The sequence below is a fragment of the Oncorhynchus gorbuscha genome, linkage group LG02, assembly GCF_021184085.1.
Source record: "Oncorhynchus gorbuscha isolate QuinsamMale2020 ecotype Even-year linkage group LG02, OgorEven_v1.0, whole genome shotgun sequence".
In the NCBI taxonomy this organism is placed as follows: domain Eukaryota; kingdom Metazoa; phylum Chordata; class Actinopteri; order Salmoniformes; family Salmonidae; genus Oncorhynchus; species Oncorhynchus gorbuscha.
Window position 1 is genome coordinate 79,572,563 of NC_060174.1, and position 27,652 is coordinate 79,600,214.

Below are 27,652 nucleotides of genomic sequence, written 5' to 3' on the forward strand. Positions count from 1 at the left end.
AGGTCCACTTGTCTTCCTGTTGTAGAATAACCCACATAAATGTACACAGTCACCTTGGGTTGAGGAGGTGTGAAATATATTATGATTTTATGTTGCACTTATAGCTTCACCTTCATGCCTGTGATGATGACCGACATACCTGGGAGTATTTGTTACAACACACACACACAGACACACAGACACAGACACACACACACACAGACACACACAGACACACACACACACACACACACACACACACACACACACACACACACACACACACACACACACACACACACACACACACACACACACACACACACACACTTATTCAGTCAGTGGGGAAGAGGACTTGCATGCGTTCTTCAGATGGTTGATTAAGGGGCTGTGTGTGTGTGTGTGTGTGTGTGTGTGTGAGAGAGAGAGAGAGAATGTGAGAGAGTGAGTGTGAGTGTGAGTGTGTGTGTGTGTATGCACGTATAGTGGGCATGTCTTGGCATGCACATTAGGATGTTAGGATGTTTGATTTATTAGTGGTCTGTTCCAGTGAGTAACTGTCTGAGACACGACTGAGTGATGTGCATCCTTTGACCAGGTTGTTGGTGAGGGGAAGAGAGAACGAAAATATTAAAATGGGTTAGTAGAAGAGAGGAAATGAGAGAGAAAGAGGCAGACAAACGTGTTCAAATCAATAGACAATATTGGTTGTATTTCATGGCCATAGAGAGACTGTGGGTGTATATGCTGTAGAGGTGACTAGATCACAGGAGGTTGGTGGCATCTTAATTGTAGAGGTCAGGCTCGTGGTAAATGGCTGGAGCAGAATAAATGGTATCAACCCATGCGTTTGACGCCATTCCATTAGCTCCTTTCCAGCCATTATTAAGAGTCTCCCTCCCCTCAGCAGCTTCCACTGCTGTAGATGACCATGCCAGGTAGAAACAAGCGTTGTCTGTCAGTAACAAATGGCACCCTTCTATCGGCTCCATTCTCTCGAGATTTAAACGGGGGCTTTCTGGTGTTGATACGTGTTGAAAGACAGAGAAAACATTTATTTAACAATTATTGCGAAAGGGAATTTCCAAAATGGATTCAAAGAAGATGGAGGGGGGAAAAGTTGGACATTAACTTACATTACATGTTGTCAGGTTCTTCACTAAAAGAATCATTACAAAATCATGATGGTGCTCTTTCTAAAGGATATGCACCACAAGGATTCAAGGGTGCTCTTTTGTTATGTATTAGTCAGTGACACAACAACCACCAAAAATGTCATGATTACAGTTATGCAAATGTTGAATTGGAGTCAATGGAATCTGGTGAGATTTGTACAGCGGGACAGAACAGGTTGTGCCAGCCTGGTGATTACCAGGGTGTGTCTGTTCTCTTCTGTATTCTCACAGTTCGCACACACACACACACACACACTCTGTATCCTGCTGGCATTGCCAGTTAGGTTAAGGGTGAAGCATTCTGCCATATTGACAATGGTGTGGTGCAGAGGAGCCGGAATTTACCACTTTTGGTCTACAATTACCATCAGTAACACCAATTTTACTGGCTTTAAAACCTCTCAGTAAGCTGTTTCAGTCACGCAGCTACAGTCATTCCGAAACAGCATATCAATTAACATGAATGCCACTATGACTACACACTCAGATTAACTGAGTTATAACAACATGAGAACATGTTGTTTGAAGCAGTTGATTAATTAGATTGTTGTAGCCTATAACATCACAATAAAATAATGATTTATGCCATAGCTGTGAAATACATTTGTAGTTTCCTTTGTTCAGAAGTGGTTATTGTGTGAGCCTGTGTGCACGTGTGATTTTAGTGGAAAGACACTGTAACGGCACAATAGACCGTTTGGAAGTGCCCACTGGGCGAAAACTGGTTAAATCAACATTGTTTCAAACTCATTTAAACCAAAAAAATGTAATGTGAAGAGTGAGGACGTTAAATAAATGTGGAAAACTGATTGGATTTGCAAAAACATTTTTTTCACCTAAATTGAATGACAGGGTGAAATGTTTGGTTGATTTTAAGGTGAATTCACGTTAGTTGACAACTCAACTAAATGTAAATCAAAACTAGATGTTGAACTGATGTTTATGCCCAGTGGGTGGTGTGTGTGTTTTCAGAGGAACCCAATAGCTTTACTATGGTTCGTTTGGAACAGGTGAGGGGTTTCTTACTCAGAAATGAAACCATATGCATATTCAGAAGACAAACAGAGACTGGTGACTTGCATTAATGAATGTGGTTTGTGCAGAATGGAGCAGAAGAAGATTTTCCTCTCACTTTTTCCCACAATTACATACAAATCACTGATAATGACTTGCAAATAAGCAACACTTGTTAATATTACTGCCTCATCATGCAAGTGGTTGCAAACTAACATTTAGATGGTCAACCCTGGTTCAATTTGCAGTCCAATGAGTGCCTGACAAAACCAGTGCCAACTCATTTCCCCAATCTGTGTACTCAGCTTTCAAAACCCATACGACGTCTGATTAACTAACACAGGAAGTAGGTACTGAGCATATGGGTAGGCTACAGGACAACCAAGACGTAAGAGAAGCACCCTCAGACTCAGGACCAATCTGCCTCTTCCCCTAGTAGACTCAGAGCATGCGCGGACCAACTGGCAAGTGTCTTCCTGACCGAATCTATATTAACTACATGTTTCAAGCAGACCACCATAGTCACTGTGCCCAAGAAAGTGAAGGTAACCTGCATAAAAGACTACCGCCCTGTAGCCATTAAGTGCTTTCAAAGGTCGGTCATGGCTCACATCAACACCATCATCCTGGAAACCCAAGACCCACTCGAATTCAGATATCTCCCCAATAGATCCACAGATGACGCAATCTCAATCACACTGCCATTTTCTACCTGGGCAAAAGGAACACCTATGTGAGAATGCTGCTCATTTACTACAGCTCCGCGTTCAACACCATAGTGCCCACAAAGCTCATCACTAAGCTAAGGACCCTGGGACTAAACACCTCCCTCTGCAACTGGATCCTGGACTTCCTGACGGGCTGCCCCCAGGTGGTAAGGGTAGGCAGAACACATCTGCCATGCTGATCCTTAACACGGGGGCCCCTCAGGGGTGCGTGCTTAGTCCCATCCTGTAATCTCTGTTCACCCATGACTGTGTGGCCAAGCACGACTCCAACACCATCATTAAGTTTGCTGACGACACAACAGTGGTTGGCCTAATTAAAAGGGCAGACTAACTAAACGGAGCACAGAGATATATACACACAAAATATTTACCTCAGCCATTACATGCGGAAACGGTCAGAAAAGTTGGGGGACTGGGGCACAGTGAGTGTGACATCGCTCTTCTTTTCAGTCCCCTCAGGAGACTGAAAAGATCTGGCATGGGTCCCCAGATACTCAGAAAGTTCTATAGCTGCACCATTGAGAGCATCCTGACCGGTTGCATCACCGCCTGGTATGGCAACTGCTTGGCATCCGACCGTAAGGCGCAACAGCGGGTAGTGCGTACGGCCAAGTACATCACTGGGGCCAAGCCAGCGGGATCCGTGCGCTAAGAGGTTAACAGCTTCTACCCCCAAGCCATAAGACTGCTGAACAACTAATCAAATGGCCACTCGGACTATTTACATTGACACCCCCTTTGTTTTTACACTGCTGCTTTGTACACTGCTGCTGCTCACTGTTTATTATCTATGCATAGTCACTTTACCCCTACCTACATCTACAAATGACCTCGACTAACCTGTACCCCTGCACATTGACTCGGTACCGGTACCCCCGGAATATAGCCTCGTTATTATTATTTTATTTTGTTACTTTTTCTTACATTTTTTACTTTAGTTTATTTAGTAAATATTTTCTTAACTCCATTTTCTTAAAACAACATTGTTGGATAAGGGTAAAGTCTACACCTGTTGTATTCGGCGCATGTGACAAATAAAAATGGATTTGATTTGGAATAGTCATTTTTCATTAACCATAATCAATCAGATTTGTTACTGTAACCTCACAGCGCTGACATGATTTGCAATCTGAAAGTGATATGATGTAAATGTTTAAGGAAAAGAGACGCTCTGTAACGTGATAACCATTGAATGTGAAACATAAGTAGATGAAATGTGAGAGAGAAGTCAATATACTCCCTGTCCCTCCCCAAGGCTGATATGTGAATATGTCTGAGGACTCTAGGGCCCAGTCCTAATGGGTTGTGTGGCTACAGTCACGGCATATCACATGATTCAAAAATAATGAACAAAACCCAGTGACTTTATTTCAGTCCACTTTATTTAAAGATAAAACAGGACATACATACATCGAAAAGAATTCCGAAGTACAGACACTTACCATTACACAGACATTTACACATAGAAACGTAAACACACAGAGAAAGACAAACACACGCAAAAATGGGGCTCCCGTATGGAACAAGATGTTCCAAAACTGCAAAGGAAAACATAAGTCATTTCTCAAAAGCTAAGTCATCTTGGCTCAGCAAATTTATGACCACAAAAAGAACATGTACTGGTCAAGCCATGAATTCAGCTACTTCTAAATACAAACCCTGAAGCAAAAACAAGAAAAAAAAGCTGTACTAATAAAATGCAACGTTAGACAAAAAGAAATCAGCTATTGAGCAATAGTGGAAAATGGAAAGAAGTGTGTGAGAGAAAAGAGAGAAGTGTAAAGTGGAAGGAGGAACTATCTGAGGTGAGGACTGTGTGTACCATAGCAAATACTGGCTGGCTGTCACAATGGAGTGTTGCAATAAGGTGTGTGCTTTCCTGATTCTCTGGAAATTCAAGGGGATTGAGACAAACTCCAGAAACACACACAATCCCTTTTAACAGATAGGCAATGATACATGCACACATACATACACACACACACACCGATCGGACAAATTAACGGCAATACATTTTAATTTACAAACAGATATACATATATAACCACTTTAAAAGAAGTCAACAAAGAATACATCAATAAGAGAGCGAATAAACCAAACTTATGTCTAAAATATTTTGCAACAAAGGAACAATAACATCAGACCACACAGCTCAAAATGGGAACCGATGCTTCAACAATGACAACAACCACAGACGGACAAAGAGAAAACAGGATGCTGGTCAGATGAAAGAGCCCGAAATGTCAGACAGCCTACAGACTGTTGTCGCCTTGCAATGTAACAGCCAACACCAGTCTGATAAGCTATCTGACAGGCCGAGAGAGTGACGGACATGCCTGAGACACAAACACACGTAACACGAGGAAAGAGGAGGGGAAAAAATCCTTCCATTACTTACCCTGAGAGAGAGAGGCTGTATTTGAATTGGGTGATTAGCAGAGCTGCAGCAGACTGGAGGGAGGCTGAGTCTCTGTGCGTTCAACAGTGCCTCTCTGTTTTGAATCTACTCGACTGATTTGTCTCCTGGCTCCGTCACTGGGGCAGTGCAGCGAGTTCATAGGAGGGTTCACTGGAGGTAACGCCACAGACCCGTTTCACTGCGCTCGCTCTCTTTTTCTCTCCACTCGCTCCCCCCCTTTCCTGCCTGTCCGCCCGGAGCTCCCAAACCAACATACCAGGGCAACAGTACAAAATAATACACAAATAATTCACAAGCAATTACGAAAAATAGGAATCTTGGATCACAAGCCAGCTGACGTTATCCAACAAGCATAAGACAGAAAAAAGTAACATATTGATGACATAACATAATTTTAAGTGCTGCCCTTCCTCCCAGAGGAATTGTGAACATGAGCTTGCGGAGCATTCAAGGTTTACATGGGAGTTGAGAGAGTGCAGAGGACTCTGCTGCATTAACACACACACTGTCTGAAACTCCCTCCATAGCCAGGCACTGAAGACAAAGGAATCACTTACCACAAGCTTCAAACCAGGCACAACCCTTAAAAGATCATATAAACTAAACAGATACCACCAAACACAACTTGTGATCCGAATGAAAGGCTCTATAAGGAAGAGAGTTCCAGAAGTGGCACAAACACAGATCTGATTCAATCCATCAGTGCATCTGGTTGGTTGAGCAGCCCCAGGTCTGACTCATGTGCTCTCTTATTGGAAGTAGAAAATAACTCCAGACAAAGGGACCAGCAGAATGATTCATGGACGATTTATGAAGTCTGATCCAAAGGTGCTCACTCTGTGGAATTTTACAGCATAGAAATGACATCAATAGTAGTATAGGTACAGATAAAAATCAAGTGATTTAACTCCTTGTTTTGATTTATTCAGATCTATCTACATCAGATTTGTAGAAGTGAAGTTATGAAAATCCTATATGATCATAGCTATATTTACAAGATGTACATTCCATGTCTATCCCATTTCAGTTGAAACAACAACAACAAACACAAACCCTAATAAATGAACTGGGAATACAGATTAGGCCTTACACAACTAAAATAATATAGAACATCAGTCCCGGCATTACAGTGCACACACCAAATCATTTAAGAAAAATAAAACCGATCCAAGCCAAACATAATCATTTAAATAAACAGGCTCTATGATAAGACTATCAATCAGTTCTAGTCGTGGAAGCTGGACCAAAGAGTACTTAAGGCCTCGCAGAGGAGAATCAGTGCCAGTAGCTGCTGACCCACCCACACACAGTCACTGTAGAGCTGCTCAATGAAATGGATGTCCTATCCATACAACACCACACCACATGGCCATGCACCTACCTTATAGTGAACAACCACTGAGGAAGCAAAGAACTATGGGCCATCATCTCTATCAAAAAATCCTGGGAAGCAAATAAATTAAGTCCAAGTTCCATGTAAACGGATAACCTTCAGTATCACTACAGAAACAAAGAAAACGGTTACTTCATACGGATGGATATCCATCGATCGATAACATGGACGCCCATACTTCGGATTATGGCGATTTGTGTCTCATTGGAGATTATTGGAGACAGAGAAAGAAGAGGAGGATACAGCAGGTTTGTGCTGAGGGTTTTTTGACCGAGAGCCCAGAATGTGTACTAGGCTAGCTGCTCTTCTCACTTCTTAGTGTTGCCTTCACTTGGTCTTCCCCTCAGAGTACATCTGCTGCTGCTGGCGCTTGGCATAGCTCTGGGCCATGGAGTTGACGATGGAGCAGACAAAGAAACAAACCATGACCACGATCACCTTCTCAAAGACCCACGACAGCCAGTTTTCATCCTGCAAGTAACGGAACAGAAACAGAAGGGGCGAGACCCTGGTCACTATGGAGTCAGCCTTCCCCACATAGTCCCTAGCATCTACAGTCTCTGATGCTAAACTAGAACCTATGTTCTATCTGAGTGGGATGAGATCTGCTCCCACATCCATCCATGTGCAGGACACAGAGAGATCAGTGGTAGTAAAAAGCAAACCCGCCAAACCTCCTCCCTCGCCCCCGGTGACCCCAACTGGCAGCCTCCGTTTCCCCAAAGGTAAATTGCCTCGCTTTTCTCCTGTAACTGCAGGAGGTTCAAGTTACAATAAAAAAAGGAACATTCTTCTAGAAACAGCCTTAATCTCTCGTTGTGCAACTCAAAGTCTCTCCTTTCCCTTTCTCTCTCTTTCTCACTTGCTCGCACATCGGATGAGGAGGAAAAAAAGAAAAATGTTTTCAATTAATCATTTCGAGAGAGAGGGAGTGGGAGAGAGAAAGCAAGAGAGAGGCAGAAGGAGCGGGAGAGGGATACAGAGCGAGAAAGAGAGAGAAAAAGAGAGGGAGATATTTTTTTTAAAGGTTTCAAAGAGATACGGCTCCAGCTACAACTGGCTCTTTTTGTTCCAGACAGATTTTTTTTTTATGGATTGTCAATGCAGGGCAGGGGGGCCCCGCCCGCCCCCCAGTCATCACTAGCAGTGAGTTCAGGCGGGGCACTCTGTGACAAGGAGAAGTGACTGAACACTCACACACTCCCCTCCACTCAGACTAAGCATGACTCAGCACACCTACTGCTAACACTGTTAAGTGCTAATAGTGCTACACTGCTAATAGTGCTATAGCCAGACCCTACACTGGCCCCCTCTCCCTTAGCCCCAGCCCCCTCCTAGCCTGTCCTCAGCCTGCCCAGCCCACCATGCACCCAATGAACCCTCTCTCTGTCACTCTAAACGCTGCCCAGAGGCCCTGAGAGGTACAGTACTATTACATTGCTACTGCTGGACTACAGTATCATCTCCACTGTATATATTCATCCCACTACTGTAATAGAAAGAGTCAGGGAGAGATGGGAGGATTACAAATCTGAGAAAATTAAATATGAAATAAAAGTTAAAAAGAAGAAGAAAATGAGATTGAAAGGAAAGCGAATAATAAAAAAAGTAAATTACTGAAAGAGAGGGAGACAAAAAAGAGAGAGCGAGATAGAGAGAAGATAAAGAAAGAAAAGTGGAGGGAGTCTAAGAGAATGAGAGAAAGAAAGTGAGGGAAACATTCTTTAGAGAGAGGGCCTCTCAATGAGGGAGGTAGTGAATAGAGGAAGGCAGTAGATTATAGTAGAGGATGGGCCCCTGGATGAGGTACTTACGGCTGAGGTCCCCTCTCCCGCGTGGTGGTGCATCTTGGCTCTCTGGGCCTGCAAGTACTCCCTAAAGGGCTTCTGTAGAGAGGAGCCCAGCACTGGGACAGCACTGCCACACAGCCAACAGATAGAGGGAAAAAGAAGGGGAGGGAGGGAAGGAGGGAGGGTGGGTGGGATGGAGGCAAGGAGAGAGACAGAGGGGAGGGAGGAGGGGAACACAGAACACGTCACATCATTGTTACTCACCACCAAGTCAAGGGCAGCAACAAAGGGAGACATGCTGTCCTGCCTTCCTGCTCCCTTCCTCTCTCCCTGCTTCCCTCTTCCACACAGAGAGCGAGAGAGACTGTGCATTCATACAGCTCATCCCCACAGACAGGAATTCAGAACAGACCAACAAAAAAAAGAAACAGTGAAAAAGTACAGGATGTACTGAGAGCTACATATCCTAACACTTCAGCTTGTTTAAGAACAAAAAGAGAGAATAAAAAGAAAAGGGGAAAAAGTTGGCTTGTCCTCTAAGTCCACAGACACACACACACACACTCCGGCTCTGGAAACCACACACACACACACATACTCCGGCTCTGGAAACCACACACACACTCTGGCACACATACACGCACACATCCGCAAACCCGTTCAACTCCCCTGCAGTGCTCCTCTCCTCTCTGCTGCAGCGAGCGAGGAGAAATGAATGACTTCTCAGAACTCTCACATTTATCACCAGCGGTTCCTGTAAGAACTGGTTCCAGCCAATTAATGAGGAAGTGAGTCGTGCCTGTGTCATCACTGGCTGAGAGAGGGGGAAGGCCCTGCCCTCTACCAGCCATAGGATGAGGAGGCTGCTGTAAGACAGCCCATATTAGGAAAACCCTTTACAAGATTCAGCCACCAACTACAAGCACACTACCACCCCCCACCTCTCTCTCACACACACACACACACACACACACACACACACACACACACACACACACACACACACACACACACACACACACACACACACACACACACACACACACACACACACACACACACACACACACACACACACACACACACACACACAAAGAAGAAGGAAGAGGAACAGACAGAGAGAGACAGATAGAGAGAGTGGCAGAGAGAGAGAGAGAATGCTGGCCCATCCCTAGTCAGGAGTTAGTGATTAATCACTAAACAAATACATACTAAAGACCTTACACTATTTAGTGGCACAACTTTGTCAATTATAACCCATTACCAACATTGTTAAAAGCATTCCAACTCCTGATTATAAAGGTGAAAATTCTACATCTCAAACACAACTCAAAGTGCAAACCGTATGTTCACAAAGGCTGTTGACTTCATAGGACCGATAAGTTTCTCTTTCAAACTCTTTAATTTACGCACTTCCCACACACGTGTGCGTGTTCACACACACACACACACACACACACACACACACACACACACACACACACACACACACACACACACACACACACACACACACACACACACACACACACACACACACACACACACACACACACACACACTCTTCCCACTCATTGTGTGAGAAAACAAGAGTTGTCACAGCAAGCATTTTCATGAGTTTACAACAGTTAAGTTTATTTTAATCATTAACCAAACACAGAGTTACGGATATCCTTGTCATGAATAGACAGAATAAAAAGACTAAGTGACAAAGAAAATCCTAGAGATGGATCATGCTCAACTGACCCAATAGAGAATGCACAAAAGAAGATCCAGAGGAAGATGAGTGGATTAAAGATTCATCCCCTCCACCATTCATCCTACACATTCTACAGCACTTTTTACACACATAGAAACCAAACCGCTTCTTAAATGCTAAATAGTACAACAATTCTGGTAATAACTTAACTCTAAGACAAATAAATAAATTCAAAATCAGATCAGATATTCAATTTCCGACTGACTGAAACATAAACTGACAAGAACAAAGAGAGCAAGTCAGGGTTTGAGAAATGGCGGGCTCAATTCATGTCCTGTACGATGAGCAACACTGAGTCATGAGCCTGACACTAAAACTTAACAAGTTGACACAAACTCAAACCTAACAGTCACAAATATGTTTTAATACCTCAGGGCTGTATCTGTGTGTCTTTACGTACATAAAACCGCCTGTTTTGAGCTTTTGGAACTATTACAAACATTCTAGAACATTCTACAGACCAATGCTTTGTGAAACTTCTGGACTTGTGTTGTACTATATACCTGTAAGTATGTTTCAAACCATATATTGTGCTGTATTTTTGTAAGGAGCACAGACAGTGATTGTAATATATTTTTGTAAGAGGCACAGACAGTGATTGTAATATATTTTTGTAAGAGGAACAGACAGTGATTGTAATATATTTTTGTACAAGGGGAATTGTAAATGTTACATTCTGACAATGTGAGTATGTGGAATCTGGAAAATATAGAATTTCAGAAGGTATGCATTAAAATATCTGTGATTAAACAATTGAAAAAATGTGTTTTTAAATTAAATGTTTTCTCTTCAATGATTTTTGTAACCACACCCTGAGTTTGCTGGCTCTTTAATCATAAGCGGGAGAATGTGGCAGTAGCCGTATTTCAGTAAAAGTCTAATAAAATAGTGCTATTAAGTAAACAATACATTCCTGTTATTTGCTTAACAGCTACTGAACAAACCTTGTAACCACCATGTTTGTTGAAATCATGTGGTTTACAATACTATAAAATAAAGATATTTACTATAGAGCAACAGTGTGGGTGGAGAATAATTATAATTCAATGCAAACAAGAAAAACAGAGAAAACCAAATGGACACTTAGAATGAACCTAACAATCAAATATAAAAAGAGGATTTCCCTATTAAAGAGGAATATGGCTTATCTACTTCTCATAATCAGTCACAATTGATCCATATAGATTCTAGCTAAAATAACGCCACTCGATTTCAGAATAAAATGTCTCTCTAAATGAACAACAAGCAGACATAAATATCAAGCAGCGGAACTAAAACATATCACACATTTAAATGATAGATTTGAATCATGTCATGCATTTACTCTATAACCCTAAATCTATTAAAAGCATGAATCTAATACAAATAACTAAGGAAATTAACCTAAGCAAAGTATAAAATCAACCACAGATTCTACAATCAATAGTAGTCTATTTCTTGACTGCCTTCTACCTTTAGAAAACTCTAAAACCAATGGTCAAAAACATGATTTTAGTACTTCAGGACTATCTTTGTGATTTTGTGATACAGTATCTGGAACCTTTGCAAAATAATACTTTTATGAACATTTTGTTTCTATAAAATCCCTATAAAATATATTTTTACACATAAGTGTATGACATATTCACCAATTTCTAAAATCAGTTTGTTTTTGCATGTTGGTGAAGAGATGCTACTGATTTAACTATTGCTGAACAAATGCTACATTTAATTCCAAATGTAATTTTTCACATTGAATGAGATAATTCTATTTTCAATAAACCATAACAAGGTAGTCCAAATTGCAGTAATATTATGTAATCCAACGAGAGAGAAAACATTGCAATTTTTCTGAAGGGGGGACAAAACGATTCAAATGTGCAGTTAAAAACATGTCAACATCAAACACCAAACGTAGCATACATTTTGTCTCCAAATTCTTTCAGATCATTTTTACTATTATTGAATTAAGAAAACTCAAACATGTACTAGATCAGACAGGTCTTCATTCAGTGACTCACAATATACCAGAGCCTACATAACTACATCTGACAAAAAGATTAAAACTGAAGCTACATATAAAGTCCTCCAATAATCTACAAATGCATAATAAAGCCAAATTATATGCGATCAAAAGTTACCAAAAGCCTTCAGAGCTAAGATAAATCAATCAATGTTGTTGCTGTTATATTTAAGGTTAGATTTAATCAATATGCAACGTTGAGGGCAAATATATGGCGTCATTGATCAGAAGAGGTGGTATGTTTGGACTACAGAGCCCACGCTAAAAAAAAACTATCTGGACATAACATGGGAGCAACAGCTATTTGATGATGCCAGGTAGGACACAGGGGGTGACTTGAAGACTTGTAATGCATCACTGACCAAACAAATCACCTTCCTTTTTACATTGATATACTAGATCAGCTGCTGTGCCACATTTGGGTGTACTAACTCTCTTGTTAACTTTATGAAGCCTGTATTGATCCATTTAAATGAAGTGATGCATAGATTCATGCAGGGATGACCTTATCAAGCAGTTGATTAGTCTCATTTCTCCTCACCCTGTGAGCTCACATCTCAGGTCAGTGATGGGAACTGAGGACTGACAGATCTATGGGAGGTATAGGTATCATCACACACACTGACACACACACTGAAATATACAACAACTGAAGCAAACATGCATGCACACACAGTGACAGACACACACACACACACACACACACACACACACACACACACACACACACACACACACACACACACACACACACACACACACACACACACACACACACACACACACACACACACACACACACACACACACACACACACACACACAATACGCTGACGGTCAAACGGTCAAATCGACAGTGATGGGGGAGACGAGAGGCTGTGACTAAAGTCCTGCCAGCATGATTGACTGGGGGGACCTGTGGACATCCACATGCGGACAGGTAAGAGATAGGGCCTAGGCCATACTTAGAAGAATGGAAATGACTAGTACCTAATGCATCATGATATGTAAGAAAGGAGTCGTGCCAAATCAGATAACCATGGTTTCATTTCGCCCCTGTCTGGCTCCCTGTCTGGCTCCCTGTCTGGCTCCCTGTCTGGCTCCCTGTCTGGCTCCCTGTCTGGCTCCCTGTCTGGCTCCCTGTCTGGCTGTGAAGGTCTAGTTGCCTACCCACTCACAGCCAAGTCACATCAAGGAGGAAAATGTCTACTTATTGATAAATAACCAGGGAGGTGTAGAATGTTCAGGTGCTGAGCCATGTTCTTAACATCTCACAAGGAGACTTGCTTCCTTAACAAAACCACCACCAATACATCCTCCTCCTACATAGAGGACAAAAAATTAGAGTTCATTTGTGACCGTCAACAACGGGCCATTTTTTAATGAGCTATCATTTCCTTCTGTTGCGTATATTATATTCCCATTCTTTTTGGTGCGTTCATTTCCTTGAAACCAAATTCTACAGAACTTGATTCAGAGGTAACCTATGACCCCTGGCCCCTTGTAAAGCTGCCTGACATACACACACACACACACACACACACACACACACACACACACACACACACACACACACACACACACACACACACACACACACACACACACACACACACACACACACACACACACACACACACACACACACACACACACACACACACACACAACTTTCTCTCTCTCACACACACACACACACATGACCACAAGCAGCCACAATACACACATGAAAACTAGTGGCACAATCATAAATACCCACACACCCAACCCAGGGGCAGGACATGACAGCGATAGAGAACAATTCTCACATGAAAGCGAGCACAGCTAGCTAACCCCTGGCCAGGTCCAACTGGTTACAACATCACAACAAAGAGCTTAGGCAACTGTTAGTGTTACTCAACACAACACAACACCGCCAAGTTCACATCAAACATAACACTTCTGCCATTACAACCAGATACAGCCAGAAACTCAGGCTTGGTGTTAAGGTATTGTGTCTGTCTGACCTGAGACAATGAAACCTGGAAGTCTTTGTCACAACTATGAATATCTATGATTAAACCACTCATCTAAAAGGTTTCCATCTAATTTTACAATTATAATATTTCAATGTACAGTTTGTTGAAGATGTAACACAAACTGTATAATTGTTGTTATCTGGTAATAATGGCATATCTAATCAGGGCAGGTGCTCATACTTTTCTAGCCAAATTGTCCATGCTGTGTTTTACAGGACTTTATTTTCTACAAAAACACACGGACTCATCACACATTGTAGGCTAAGCCAGGGAGAACCAGAGATGAAAGGGAGTTAGTTAAGTATCTCTGCTACAACCACTACTAGACTAGATGAATCAGCTAGTTAGCTAGGCTAGGCTGTCAAAACAAGCTAGTCTTTTCTGCAGTTGGCCCCTTCACCCCTGTGCCTGACCATGAGACAACAAACGCTAACAATTCCAAAGTAACCTTCTACTGGCGGTATTCATTTCTCCGCTCGGCGCCGGTGGGGACTTCATGTAGCAACGCACCACCGAGCTCGCAGGAGACTTCATGCAGCAACGCACCACCGAGCTCGCAGGGGACTTCATGCGGCAACGCACCACCGATCTCGCAGGGGACTTCATGCAGCAACGCACCACCGAGCTCGCAGGGGACTTCATGTAGCAACGCACCACCGAGCTCGCAGGGGACTTCATGTAGCAACGCACCATCGAGCTCGCAGGGGACTTCATGTAGCAACGCACCACCATGCTCGCAGGGGACTTCATGCAGCAACGCACCACCGAGCTCGCAGGGGACGTCATGTAGCAAAGCACCACCGAGCTCGCAGGGGACTTCATGTAGCAATGCACCACCGAGCTCGCAGGGGACTTCATTTAGCAAAGCACCACCGAGCTCGCAGGGGACTTCATGCAGCAACGCACCACCGAGCTCGCAGGGGACATCATGTAGCAACGCACCACCGTGCTTGCAGGGGACTTCATGCAGCAACGCACCACCGAGCCCGCAGGGGACTTCATGTAGCAACGCACCACCGAGCTCGCAGGGGACTTCATGTAGCAACACACCACCGAGCTCGCAGGGGACTTCATGCAGCAACGCACCACCGAGCTCGCAGGGGACTTCATGCGGCAACGCACCACCGAGCTCGCAGGGGACTTCATGTAGCAACGCACCACCGTGCTCGCAGGGGACTTCATGCGGCAAGGCACCACCGAGCTCGCAGGGGACTTCATGTAGCAACGCACCACCGTGCTCGCAGGGGACTTCATGCGGCAACGCACCACCGAGCTCGCAGGGGACTTCATGTAGCAATGCACCACCGTGCTCGCAGGGGACTTCATGCGGCAATGCACCACCGAGCTCGCAGGGGACTTCATGTAGCAACGCACCACCGTGCTCGCAGGGGACTTCATGCAGCAACGCACCACCGAGCTCGCAGGGGACTTTTTTTTCAAGATTATCTCCTTTGATAGACAATTTGTTGCATTTACAGTTATAAGAGAAAAAAGAGAGAACACATTTGTAATTTGTTTTAAAAAACACCACCAATCAAAAGGGCAGGTGATCCAGCACAACTAGGACTCGACATGTGCATATGCCAGCATGTAATAATGGCCCATGTAGGGAAGCAATAATCCCTGATAATGATTTGTGAAGAGTGTAAAAAAAGTTACGGTGAAAAATACGGTGAAAAAATGCATGTGTGACTCCATGTCTCACTGTGTCAGTCTGATCTGGTCCCGTTGAATCCGGCTCTTTCCCAATGACTTCATCACTAAGGCATGGAGCCCACTCCTGGATGAAGATTCCCCTAGTACTACCCAGCCAGTGTGTTTATCACAGCTATGCCTGCTTCCTTCTCATCTATTTGTGGCACACACACACACACAAATACACACACACGCACAAATACACACACACACACACACACACACACACAAATACACACACACACACACACACACACACACACACACACACACACACACACACACACACACACACACACACACACACACACACACACACACACACACACACACACACACACACACACACACACACACACACACACACACACACACACACACACACACACATACAATCTCTTTCACAGACATACTCTCAGACAAATTCACAGAAAGGAGGGAGCACTAAACAATGAAGGGAGGGAGGGAAGAAGGGATGAGATCATTTATTTTTTGGAAATGACTTATCAGCACGGGTCTGCAGGGAGGGGCTGCCAGCTAAACACACCGTCTGCCCCCAGGGGTGCCCACTGCCAGGAAACAAAGAGCACCAATTATATATAGCACTCTCTTATTCCTGTCACCTCACATAGTCCTATAAAACAGCCCCCAACAACCCACCAACAACCACCCGGGTCTGGGCCTATGAGTGGCTGAGGAGGTGTGATGAGGTGAGAGGTCTGTGTCACTCAGTGACTGTGCTGGCCTTTCCAGAGGTAGGGTGTGGGTAGTGGCATGGTTGACTGACTCAGAGGGATAGAGACAGCCATGACTAGCCTGGCCAGGATTCCCAGTTGGAACGCAGGAGAGGCCAAGAGGAGGGGAGGGAGGCAGGGGAGCGGGGGGTATGGGAGAAAGCTAGAACCAGAGTCTGCCTGGGCAGATCTGATCCCATTGATCCATTTTTTAAAAAGACGTTTTATTTTACCTTTATTTAACCAGGTATCGATGGCCACACTACTGAGTCAGAGACACTCCACCACCTCGGTTGAACATCTCCCATGCTATATTTATTGTTGCAAAAAAAAACGGTTAAGAAACGAATTATGTAAGTAACAAATCTATGACTGACCAATGCAGAATGTCTGGCTTATAGAGTATGCAGTGAATAATGGGTGGCTGTGTAAGTGCGGCTCATATAATACATTCACCTTGTTGATCATCTGCTTTGACATTCCACAGATCAACACATAGGTTACTATGGAGCTGGAGAAACCCACAGGCTGCAAGTCAGTCTTTCGCTCTAAAATTGTGTACAATATGTTCTACTTTCATTACATGCATAAAAAATAACAACACATTAACAAATAGCAACCATTTAAGATAAATATATTATTCTTACTCAATTGTAATATTTTTATTGTCAGACTTCGGAACAAGGGAGAGAACGTGGTTCAGCGGTGAATCATGAGGAGTTTTTCAGTCTCCCCTTTGAGCACAGTAATAGTCTCAGGTTTGTGGCTAGGTTGTGCATACGCTTTGGGCAGGATGTGTCTGTCTGTCTGTCTAATGTACAGACAGCCAGTGAAAGTACTGCTCATGACCTACTTTATTGACCTTGCCCCTTCCTAACACCACAACGATACAAAATAGCAATTGTCTATTGCTAGTTCCAGTGCTTTACAACCACTGTTATTACCAAAGATGAAAAAGTATCTACAGTGTCTTCAGAAAATATTCAGAACCCTTGACTTTTCCCACATTTTGTTGTGTTACAGCCTCAATTTAAAATGGATTACATTGAGAGTGTGTGTCACTGGCCTACACACTCTACCCTATAATGTCAAAGTGGAATTATGTTCAAAATATATATTTTTACAAATTAGAAGTGAAAAGCTGAAATGTTTTGAGTCAATAAGTATTCAAGCCTTTTGTTATGGCAAGCATAAATACGTTCAGGAGTAAAAATATGCTTAACAAGTCACAGAAGTTGTGTTTAATAATAATGGTGTTTAACATGATTTTTGAATGACTACCTCATCTCTGTACCCCACACATACAATTATCTGTAAGGTCCCTCATTCGAGCTGTTCATTTCAAACAGATTCTACCACAAAGACCATGGAGGTTTTCCAATGCCTCACAAAGAAGCGCACCTATTGGTAGATGTTCCAAAATAAAAATAAAAGCAGACACTGAATATCCCTTAGAGGATGGTGAAGTTATTAATTACACTTTGGATGGCGTATCAATACACCCAGTCACTACAGAGGTACAGGCGTCCTTCCTAACTCCATTGTCGGAGAGGAAGGAAACAGTTTAAGAATTTCACCATGATGGTGACTTTAAAACAGTTAGCGTTTAATGGCTGTGACAAGGTGAAAACTGAGGACGGATCAACAACATTGTAGTTACTCCACAACACCAACCTAAATAACAGAGTGGAAAGAAGGAAGCCTGTAGAGAATCAAATGCATCCTGTTTGCAATAAGGCAACTGCAAAAAATGTGGCACAGAAATGGTCATTTTTGTGATGAATAAAGATATGTTTGGGGCAAATCCAGCACAACACATCACTAAGTACCACAATATATTTTTTATTTTATTTATTTTATTTTTAGAATTTTTACCCCTTTTTCTCCCCAATTTCGTGGTATCCAATTGTTGTAGTAGCTACTATCTTGTCTCATCGCTACAACTCCCGTACGGGCTCGGGAGAGACGAAGGTCGAAAGTCATGCGTCCTCCGATACACAACCCAACCAAGCTGCACTGCTTCTCAACACCAATGCGCCGGAGGAAACACCGTGCACCTGGCCACCTTGGCTAGCGCACACTGCGCCCAGCCCACCACAGGAGTCGCTGGTGTGCGATGAGACAAGGACACCCCTACCGACCAAGCCCTCCCTAACCCGGGCGACGCTAGGCCAATTGTGCGTCGCCCCACGGACCTCCCGGTCGCGGCCGGTTACGACAGAGCCTGGGCGCAAACCCAGGGACTCTGATGGCACAGCTGGCGCTGCAGTACAGCGCCCTTAACCACTGCGCCACCCGGGAGGCCCCACTATATATTTTCAAGCATGGTGGTGGCTGCATGAATACCTGTCATCGGCAAGGACTAGGGAGTATTTTAGGAGAAAAGGAAACGTAATGAACCGAAGCACAGGCAAAATCCTAGAGGAAAACCTGGTTCAGTCTGCTATCCAACAGACACTGGGAGACAAATTCACCTTTTATAAGGACAATTACCTAAAGCACAAGGCCAAATATACACTGGAGTTGCTTACCAAAACGACACTGAATGTTTCTGAGCGCCGTAGTTACAGTTTTGACTTAAATTGGCTTGCAAATCTATGGCAAGACATGGAAATGTCTGTCTAGCAATGATCAACAACCAACTTGACAGAGCTTGAAGAATGATGTGCAAATACTGTACAATCCAGGTATGCAAAGCTCTTAGAGACTTACCCAGAAACACTCACAGTGGTAATTGCTGCCAAAGGTGATTCTAACATGAATGACTCAGGGGTGTGAATACTTCTGTATTTCATTTTCAATCCATTTGCAAACATTTCTAGAAACATGTTTTCACTTTTCCATTATTGAGTATTGTGTGTAGATGGGGGAGAAAAAATGTAATCAAAACAAAATGTGGAATAAGTCAAGGCGTATGAATACTTTCTGAAGGCTCTGTGTGGTCAATCAAAACATGAAAAAAGAGTAACTACATTTTGATTCTCAATATAAATAACCTCACATGTTCCTTTAAAAAAAACGATTTAAAACCATTAGATGAAGACCATGGATAAAAATGTATGTGAAGCTCTGATAATTGCAAAATCACCTATTAGTACTATCAAGTTAAACATTCTTCCAATCATTTAAAACAAGTCTAATCAAGTATATCACCGATCTCTTCAAACACAAATTGATAAAAGGGTGTTAGAGGTACAAGAGTAAACAGTTGTTATTCAGTCTCTTTGTATGGAGAAATTAGCTGTAAATAATCCCTATTTAGATACAAACCCCTACACTAAAACACACCCTTTGACTTATTAGCTTGACCGTCATTGTTCTGATATCACTGCTCTGTTTGTGTTCATGTTGAATGAGTTGCCTTGGAGCAACATCCTGCCCTGCCGTGTGTTCTGGTAACAGACAGACAGCGCTGTAAAGCAGGCCTGTGACTCAGGACACAGGGTGAACAGAGGTGGACTGGACGGCTCTTTGATGACTTGTCCTCCATCTCTGGGGAGAGGTGCTCATACAGCACTCCATATAGCATCATCAGCATCATACAGACAGAGCATCACTGTACACAACAACAGACCACAGGCTGATACTAACCTATCCAAAACACTCACATCATGTTGACTAAAATCAGACAGGAATTATGTCGTTTTATCAAGTCATAATAGATTTGTTGTTTGTTGCTAATTTAATCAATGATGTTGTACAAATGAAAAATACTTGGGGGAACAGGAGACAAAAACAAATGAATCAGGGATGAATAAAGCAGGAAGTAGCGTGCCGTGCAATGATGATCACGCCAAACTTAAGGGCAACGACACATGACACCGGACCCAGTGCATTGATCTGACCACCTACTTCACCCACATCTCCCCCACTCTTACTTATCTGTACCTTAAACACACACAGAGAACAAAACACAGAGTACCAACCCCTTCACAGGCCTTCAATGTGATAATGACCACATACAGTACCAGTCAAAAGTTTGGGCACACCTACTAATTCAAGGGTTATTCTTTATTTTGACTATTTTCCACAAGGCAAAGGATGGCTACTTTGAAGAATCGAAAATATGAAATATATTTTGATTTGTTTAACAAGTTTTTGGTTACTACATGATTCCATATGTGTCATTTCATAGTTTTGATGTCTTCACTATTATTATACAATGTAAAAAATAGTAAAAGTAAACAAAAGCCCTGGAATGAGTAGGTGTGTCCAAACTTTTGACTGGCACTGTATACATATCACCTATATCACCCATATCACCTATATCATACCTGATATGACCTCTTACATATCACCTATATCATACCTTCCTACTGACCTCTTGCCAAGTCGACCTTGCAAAAGAGGTTTTCTAACCTCAAGTGTCTTTACTAGTTAAATAAAAGTTAAATAAATACAAATATCACTTATAACTGTCATTTAATAAGTCATAATATTTTATGTACTTAGTGAAGACCACCTGGATTCTGGACAGACTGAGCAAGCTCTCCAAGTCCTTATGTATTTCTCAAACCCTCTCCGATTGAGAGAAATCTATTTCTTGAGGGAGCCAAGTGCAGTAATCATAAGAAGAGGAGTTGAGTAAAGAGGCTCCCCGTTGTGACTTGCATTAAACTTAACGACTCTGTTATAAAAACCGCCAACCCCAATCTGGCCCTCCATCACTCTCTCCTCCACTCTGACCCCTTTCTCCTGTCCTCCTAAATGAGAAATCCGACTGTGTTTCAGAGCAGAAAAGGCCATCTGCATGGACATTGTGCTGATAATGTGCTCCATACTAAGAGATGGACTCACATGGAAATTAATACCTTCTCATGGAGAGGATCCCTTTTTCCCCATTCTCTATCCCTGCCATTCATAGGGAGACCCCCAGTCAGCCTGGTTTTTCTCCACACCAGCCCCAGCCCCTGCATCTCAATGGACCTCTCACCAATAATTCCCTCCATTGACACACAATCTGAGAGATTACTGAATTACAATACACTACATGTTACAGTGGCTGATTGACTGTAGTAGCTGGGCTTCAATCAAAGTGATTGATTATCATCCAGGGAATTCCCATGCTGCTTTCAAGATCTAAAAACAGCAAGTACAGTATAGTTACAGTAAGTGGGTAAAAATGCTACGAAATAACACACACACACACACACATGCACACACACAAATGTTTTTTTTTACTGTGAAGTGAACCACATAAGCTTTCTCAAGGCCATAGCCACAATGACTCAAACCATATGGACAACTCAGACTTAGACCAGAAATGCCTTAGTCTTGCAGACACTGAATCAGTGTCTGAAACTATACAATATAATCATCATCATCAAGAACCCTTTCATTCCCACATGTCATCTCATGTGATCTGGCTGTTGTGTTGAATAGCTGGCATAACCCACCAGTCTCACCACTACTCCATCTTAAACGCACAGCCGTACTGCTAGGCGGATGACACACAGCTCTATTTACCAATCAGACCCAGGGACCAAGCTAAGGTAGCTACCCTTCACACATGTCTTGCTGAGATCAAATGTTGGATGTGACACAAATTTCTCCAGCTCAATGATAGGAAATCAGAGGATGTTCTATTTGGCCCCCACCTTGCTAGAACCCAGATTGTAGATAACCTTGGTAATCTGTCCACCAATGTAAAGTTCATAAGCCTTGGCGTTTTCTTTTTCCCTGACCTAAACCTCGAGCTGCATGTGAAGAAGGTTGTCCAGTCCTGCTCATCTAAGAATTCTAGTTAAAGTCAAGTATTTTACTTCAGTCACTGATCTGGAGAAAGTTATACATGCTTTATTTCCTAACGCCTATATTACTGTAATTCTTTGTATACATGCCTCAGTCAGAAACCACTCCATCTACAGTTAGTTCAAAAGGCTGCAGCTCGGCTTTTAACAGGCACCCGAAAATGTAACCATGACACCTATTTAATAATAATATATAATATATGCCATTTAGCAGACGCTTTTATCCAAAGCGACTTACAGTCATGTGTGCATACATTCTACGTATGGGTGGTCCCGGGGATCGAACCCACTACCCTGGCGTTACAAGCGCCATGCTCTACCAACTGAGCTACACAGGACCAGCTTCTCAGCTTATTTCAGCTTCTCCACACTGGCTACAAGTCACTTTTAGAATACATTTTATGAATGACGTTTATGGCTTGGCTTGGTTTAAAGCCATCCTATATCTCAGATCCTTTATCTCCCTACGAGCCAGGATGCAGCCGGAGATCCTCTGGAAGGGCGCTGTGGACCATTCTAGGCTGGAGACCAGTTTGCTCCTTCTCTTTCCTCTCCATTTCCCCTTCCTCCTGTCTTTGATAGTACTTTTATTTTGATGTGAAGCACTTTGTTACTTATATTGAAAAGCTTTATACAAATAAAGTTATTATCATTATTACTGCAGACACCAAACATCCCTTTAGGCTGGAACTGGGGTGGAATTTATACAGTATCTAATCACTGAGCTCTCATTACTGACGCTCATCAAGCATGATTAACACAGGAAACCATCCAACCTCTCCAGTTCCAATAAATAACTTACAATGATGTGAGTTTTCCTCTGGAATCCCAACCACACTGACTAGTCTTTTATCAGAGATAACAAGAGAGGGAAGTAAAGGGGGATGGTAAACAAAGAAACGTGCTGATGATCTGATTACACCAGCAGAGTCATTGTGACTTGGGGGGTGTCATGATGAGTCTGGTGTGCCAAGCAGCTGTGGGACATCATATCATACAGGAAGTAGCATGATAAGCTCTATCCACTGTGATTCTTATATGAATGGTTTGGCAACACTAAACAGGGATCGGATGTGATGAAAGATTATTTATGGTTGTGGTGTGCTGGCACTCTTACCAAGAGATCAAAAATGTTCGTCTTTATTTATGATTGCTCTAGACTTCAATCAGAAGCTAAATGAGATGAGAGAGGGGCACATTCTGATCCACCATGACAACCATGACAGGAAAAGCATTCTCTTTTGATGAGGAGACATCCTCATAAGTCATCAAATATAATATACCGGTGGCTTCAGTCTTATCAGGACCACCACATCATATAAAAGCTTTCTATTATGATTTAACAATACATTCAACAAATATTGAGATGTGTTGTATGCCAAGAGCAAGTTCTGAAAACAAAATGGATGATATACGATCAAGACTATCCTACCAACAGGGCATTAAAAATGGCGACATCTTATGTTTCACCGAATTTTGGATGAACAACGACACGGATAATATAGAGCTGGCGGGATTTTCCATGCATTGGCAGCACAGAGAAGCTACGTCTGGTGAGACGAGGGGCGGGGTTGTGTGTCTATTTGTCAATAACAGCGGGTGAGCGATGTCTAATATTAAAGAAGTCTCGAGGTATTGCTCGCCTGAGGTAGAGTACCTTATGATAAGCTGTAGACCACACTACCAAGAGAGTTCTCATCTATATTATGCGTAGCGGCCTATTTACCATCACAAATCGTCGCTGGCACTAAGACCGCACTCAACCAGCTATATATCCAAAAGCAAACAAGAAAATGCTCATCCAGAAGCGGCGCACCTAGTGGCCGGGGACTTTAATGCAGGCAAATTTAAATCAGTTTTACCAGCATGCTATGTGCAACCAGAGGGGAAAAAATCTAGACCACCTTTACTCCACACACAGAGACGCGTACAAACCTCTCCCACCATTTGGCAAATCTGACCATAATTTTATCCTCAGAAATCCTGCTTAAAGGAAAAACTAAAGCAGGAAGCAATGGTGTAAAGTACTTAAGTAAAAATACTTTAGTACTACTTAAGTAGTTTTTGGGACATCTGTACTTTACTATTTATATTTTTGCCAACTTTTACTTCACTAAAGAAAATAATGTACTTTTTACTCCATTCATTTTCCCTGACACCCAAAAGTACTCATTACATTTTGATAGGAAAATGGTCCAATTCACACACTTATCAAGAGAACATCCCTGGTCATCCCTATTGCCTCTGATCTGGCAGACTCACTAAACACAAATGATTTGTTTGTAAATGATGTCTGAGTGTTGGAATGTGCCCCTGGCTATCCTTCAAAAAAAAATATATATATATATGCGCTTAATATACGGAATTTGAAATGGTTTATACATTTGATTTTCATACGTAAGTACATATTAGAAGTTTCCATTTACTTTTGATACTTAAGTACATTTAAAACCAAAAATGTTAACTTTTTTTTTAACTCAAGTAGTATTTTACTGGGTGACTTTCACTTTTACTTGAGTCATTTCCTATTAAAAGGTATCTTTACTTTTACTCAAGTATGACAAATTAGTTATTTTTCCACCACTGGCAGGAAGTACCAGTGACTTGCTCAATAGAGAAGTGGCCAGATCACACGGATGCTACGCTACAGGACTGTTTTGCTAGCACAGACTGGAAGACATATCTTGCATTACTCATCTCATATGTATGTACTGTATTCTATATAAAAGTAAAGAAACAATGTATACGAAATGCTTCAGTCTGGTTTTAGACCCCATCATAGCACTGAGACTGCACTCTTGAAGGTGGTCAATGGCCTTTTAATGGCATCAGACCGAGGGTCAGCATCTGTCCTCGTGCTCCTAGACCTTAGTGCTGCTTTTGATACCATCGATCACCATATTCTTTTGGAGATTGGAAACTCAAATTGGTCTACACGGACAAGTTCTGGCCTGGTTTAGATCTTATCTGTCGGAAAGATATCAGTTTGTCTCTGTGAATGGTTTGTCCTCTGACAATTCAACTGTAAATTTCGGTGTTCCTCAAGGTTTCCCGATGTAGGACCACTATTGTTTTCACTATATATTTTACCTCTTGGGGATGTCATTCGAAAACATAATGTTAACTTTCACTGCTATGCGGATGACACACAGCTGTACATTTCAATGAAACATTGTGAAGCCCCAAAATTGCCCTCACTAGAAGCATGTGTTTCAGACATAAGGAAGTGGATGGCTGCAAACTTTCTACTTTTGAACTCGGACAAAACAGAGATGCTTGTTCTAGGTACCAAGAAACAAAGAGATCTTCTGTTGAATCTTACAATTCATCTTAATGGTTGTACAGTCGTCTCAAATAAAACTGTGAAGGACCTCGGCGTTACTCTGGACCCTGATCTCTCTTTTGAAGAACATATCAAGACTGTTTCAAGGACAGCTTTTTTCCATCTACGTAACATTGCAAAAATGAGAAACTTTCTGTCCAAAAAAAGATGCAGAAAAATTAATCCATGCTTTTGTCACTTCTAGGTTAGACTACTGCAATGCTCTACTTTCCGGCTACCTGGATAAAGCACTAAATAAACTTCAGTTAGTGCTAAATACGGCTGCTAGAATCCTGACTAGAACCAAAACATTTGATCATATTACTCCAGTGCTAGCCTTCCTACACTGGCTTCCTGTCAAGGCAAGGGCTGATTTCAAGGTTTTACTGCTAACCTACAAAGCATTACATGCTCCTACCAATCTCTCTGATATGGTCCTGCCGTACATACCTACACGTACGCTACGGTCACAGGACGCAGGCCTCCTAATTGTCCCTAGAATTTCTAAGCAAACAGCTGGAGGCACGGCTTTCTCCTATAGAGCTCCATTTTTATGGAATGGTCTGCCTACGCATGTGAGAGACGCAAACTCGGTCTCAACTTTTAAGTCTTTACTGAAGACTCATCTCTTCAGTGGGTCATATGATTTAGTGTAGTCTGGCCCAGGAGTGTGAAGGTGAACGGAAAGGCTCTAGAGCAACGAACCACCCTTGCTGTCTCTGCCTGGCCGGTTCCCCTCTTTCCATTGGGATTCTCTGCCTCTAACCCTATTACAGGGGCTGAGTCACTGGCTTACTAGGGCTCTTTCATACCGTCCCTAGAACGGGTGTGTCACTTGAGTGGGTTGAGTCACTGATGTGATCTTCCTGTCTGGGATGGTGCCCCCCCTGGGTTGTGCCGTGGCGGAGATCTTTGTGGGCTATACTCGGCCTTGTCTCAGGATGGTAAGTTGGTGGTTGAGGATATCCCTCTAGTGGTGTGGGGGTATATCCTTCTTGTTTGGCCCTGTCCGGGGGTGTCATCGGATGGCAGTGTCTCCTGACCCCTCCTGTCTCAGGCTCCAGTATTTATGCTGCAGTAGTTTATGTGTCGGGGGGCTAGGGTCAGTTTGTTATATCTGGAGTACTTCTCCTGTCCTATCCGGTGTCCTGTGTGAATTTGAAGTATGCTCTCTCTAATTTTCTCTTTCTCTCTCTCTCTCGGAGGACCTGAGCCCTCGGACCATGCCTCAGGACTACCTGACATGATGACTCCTTGCGGTCCCCAGTCCACCTGGCTGTGCTGCTGCTCCAGTTTAAACTGTTCTGCCTGTGATTATTATTATTTGACCATGCTGGTCATTTTTGAACATTTGAACATCTTGGCCATGTTTTGTTATAACCTCCACCTGGCACAGCCAGAAGAGGACTGGCAACCCCACATAACCTGGTTCCTCTCAAGGTTTCTTCCTAGGTTTTGGCCTTTCTAGGGAGTTTTTCCTAGCCATCGTGCTTCTACACCTGCATTGCTTGCTGTTTGGGGTTTTAGGCTGGGTTTCTGTACAGCACTTTTAGATATCAGCTGATGTACAAAGGGCTATATAAATACATTTGATTTGATTTGATATACTATTCTACAGTATCTTAGTCACTTAATGTTTACATATCTGGAATTACTCATCTCATATGTATATACTGTTTTCTATACTATTCTGTGGTATCTCATTCACTTAATAATGTTTACATATCTTGCAATACTCATCTCATAAGTACAGTTGAAGTCGGAAGTTTACACACTTAGGTTGGAGTCATTAAAACTTATTTCACTTGTAATTCACTGTATCACAATTCCAGTGGGCCAGATGTTTACATACATTAAGTTGACTGTGCCTTTAA

At 42.6% G+C, this 27,652-nt stretch overlaps 1 protein-coding gene across 5 annotated transcripts in view; it reads right to left on the minus strand.

Annotated features, from left to right (window-relative positions):
* Window positions 1-4,260: 4,260 nt before the first annotated feature.
* LOC124010561 (vacuole membrane protein 1-like) overlaps window positions 4,261-27,652 on the minus strand; it is a 117,731-nt gene continuing 94,339 nt past the window's right edge. For all 5 annotated transcript variants that reach the window (XM_046323148.1, XM_046323157.1, XM_046323167.1 and 2 more), the window contains 2 exons: window positions 8,523-8,625; window positions 4,261-7,179 (listed from right to left, as the gene is read on the minus strand). In XM_046323148.1, coding sequence (XP_046179104.1) covers window positions 7,036-7,179; window positions 8,523-8,625 — 247 coding nt within the window. In that variant the 3' untranslated portion in view covers window positions 4,261-7,035. The remainder of the gene's footprint in view (window positions 7,180-8,522; window positions 8,626-27,652) is intronic.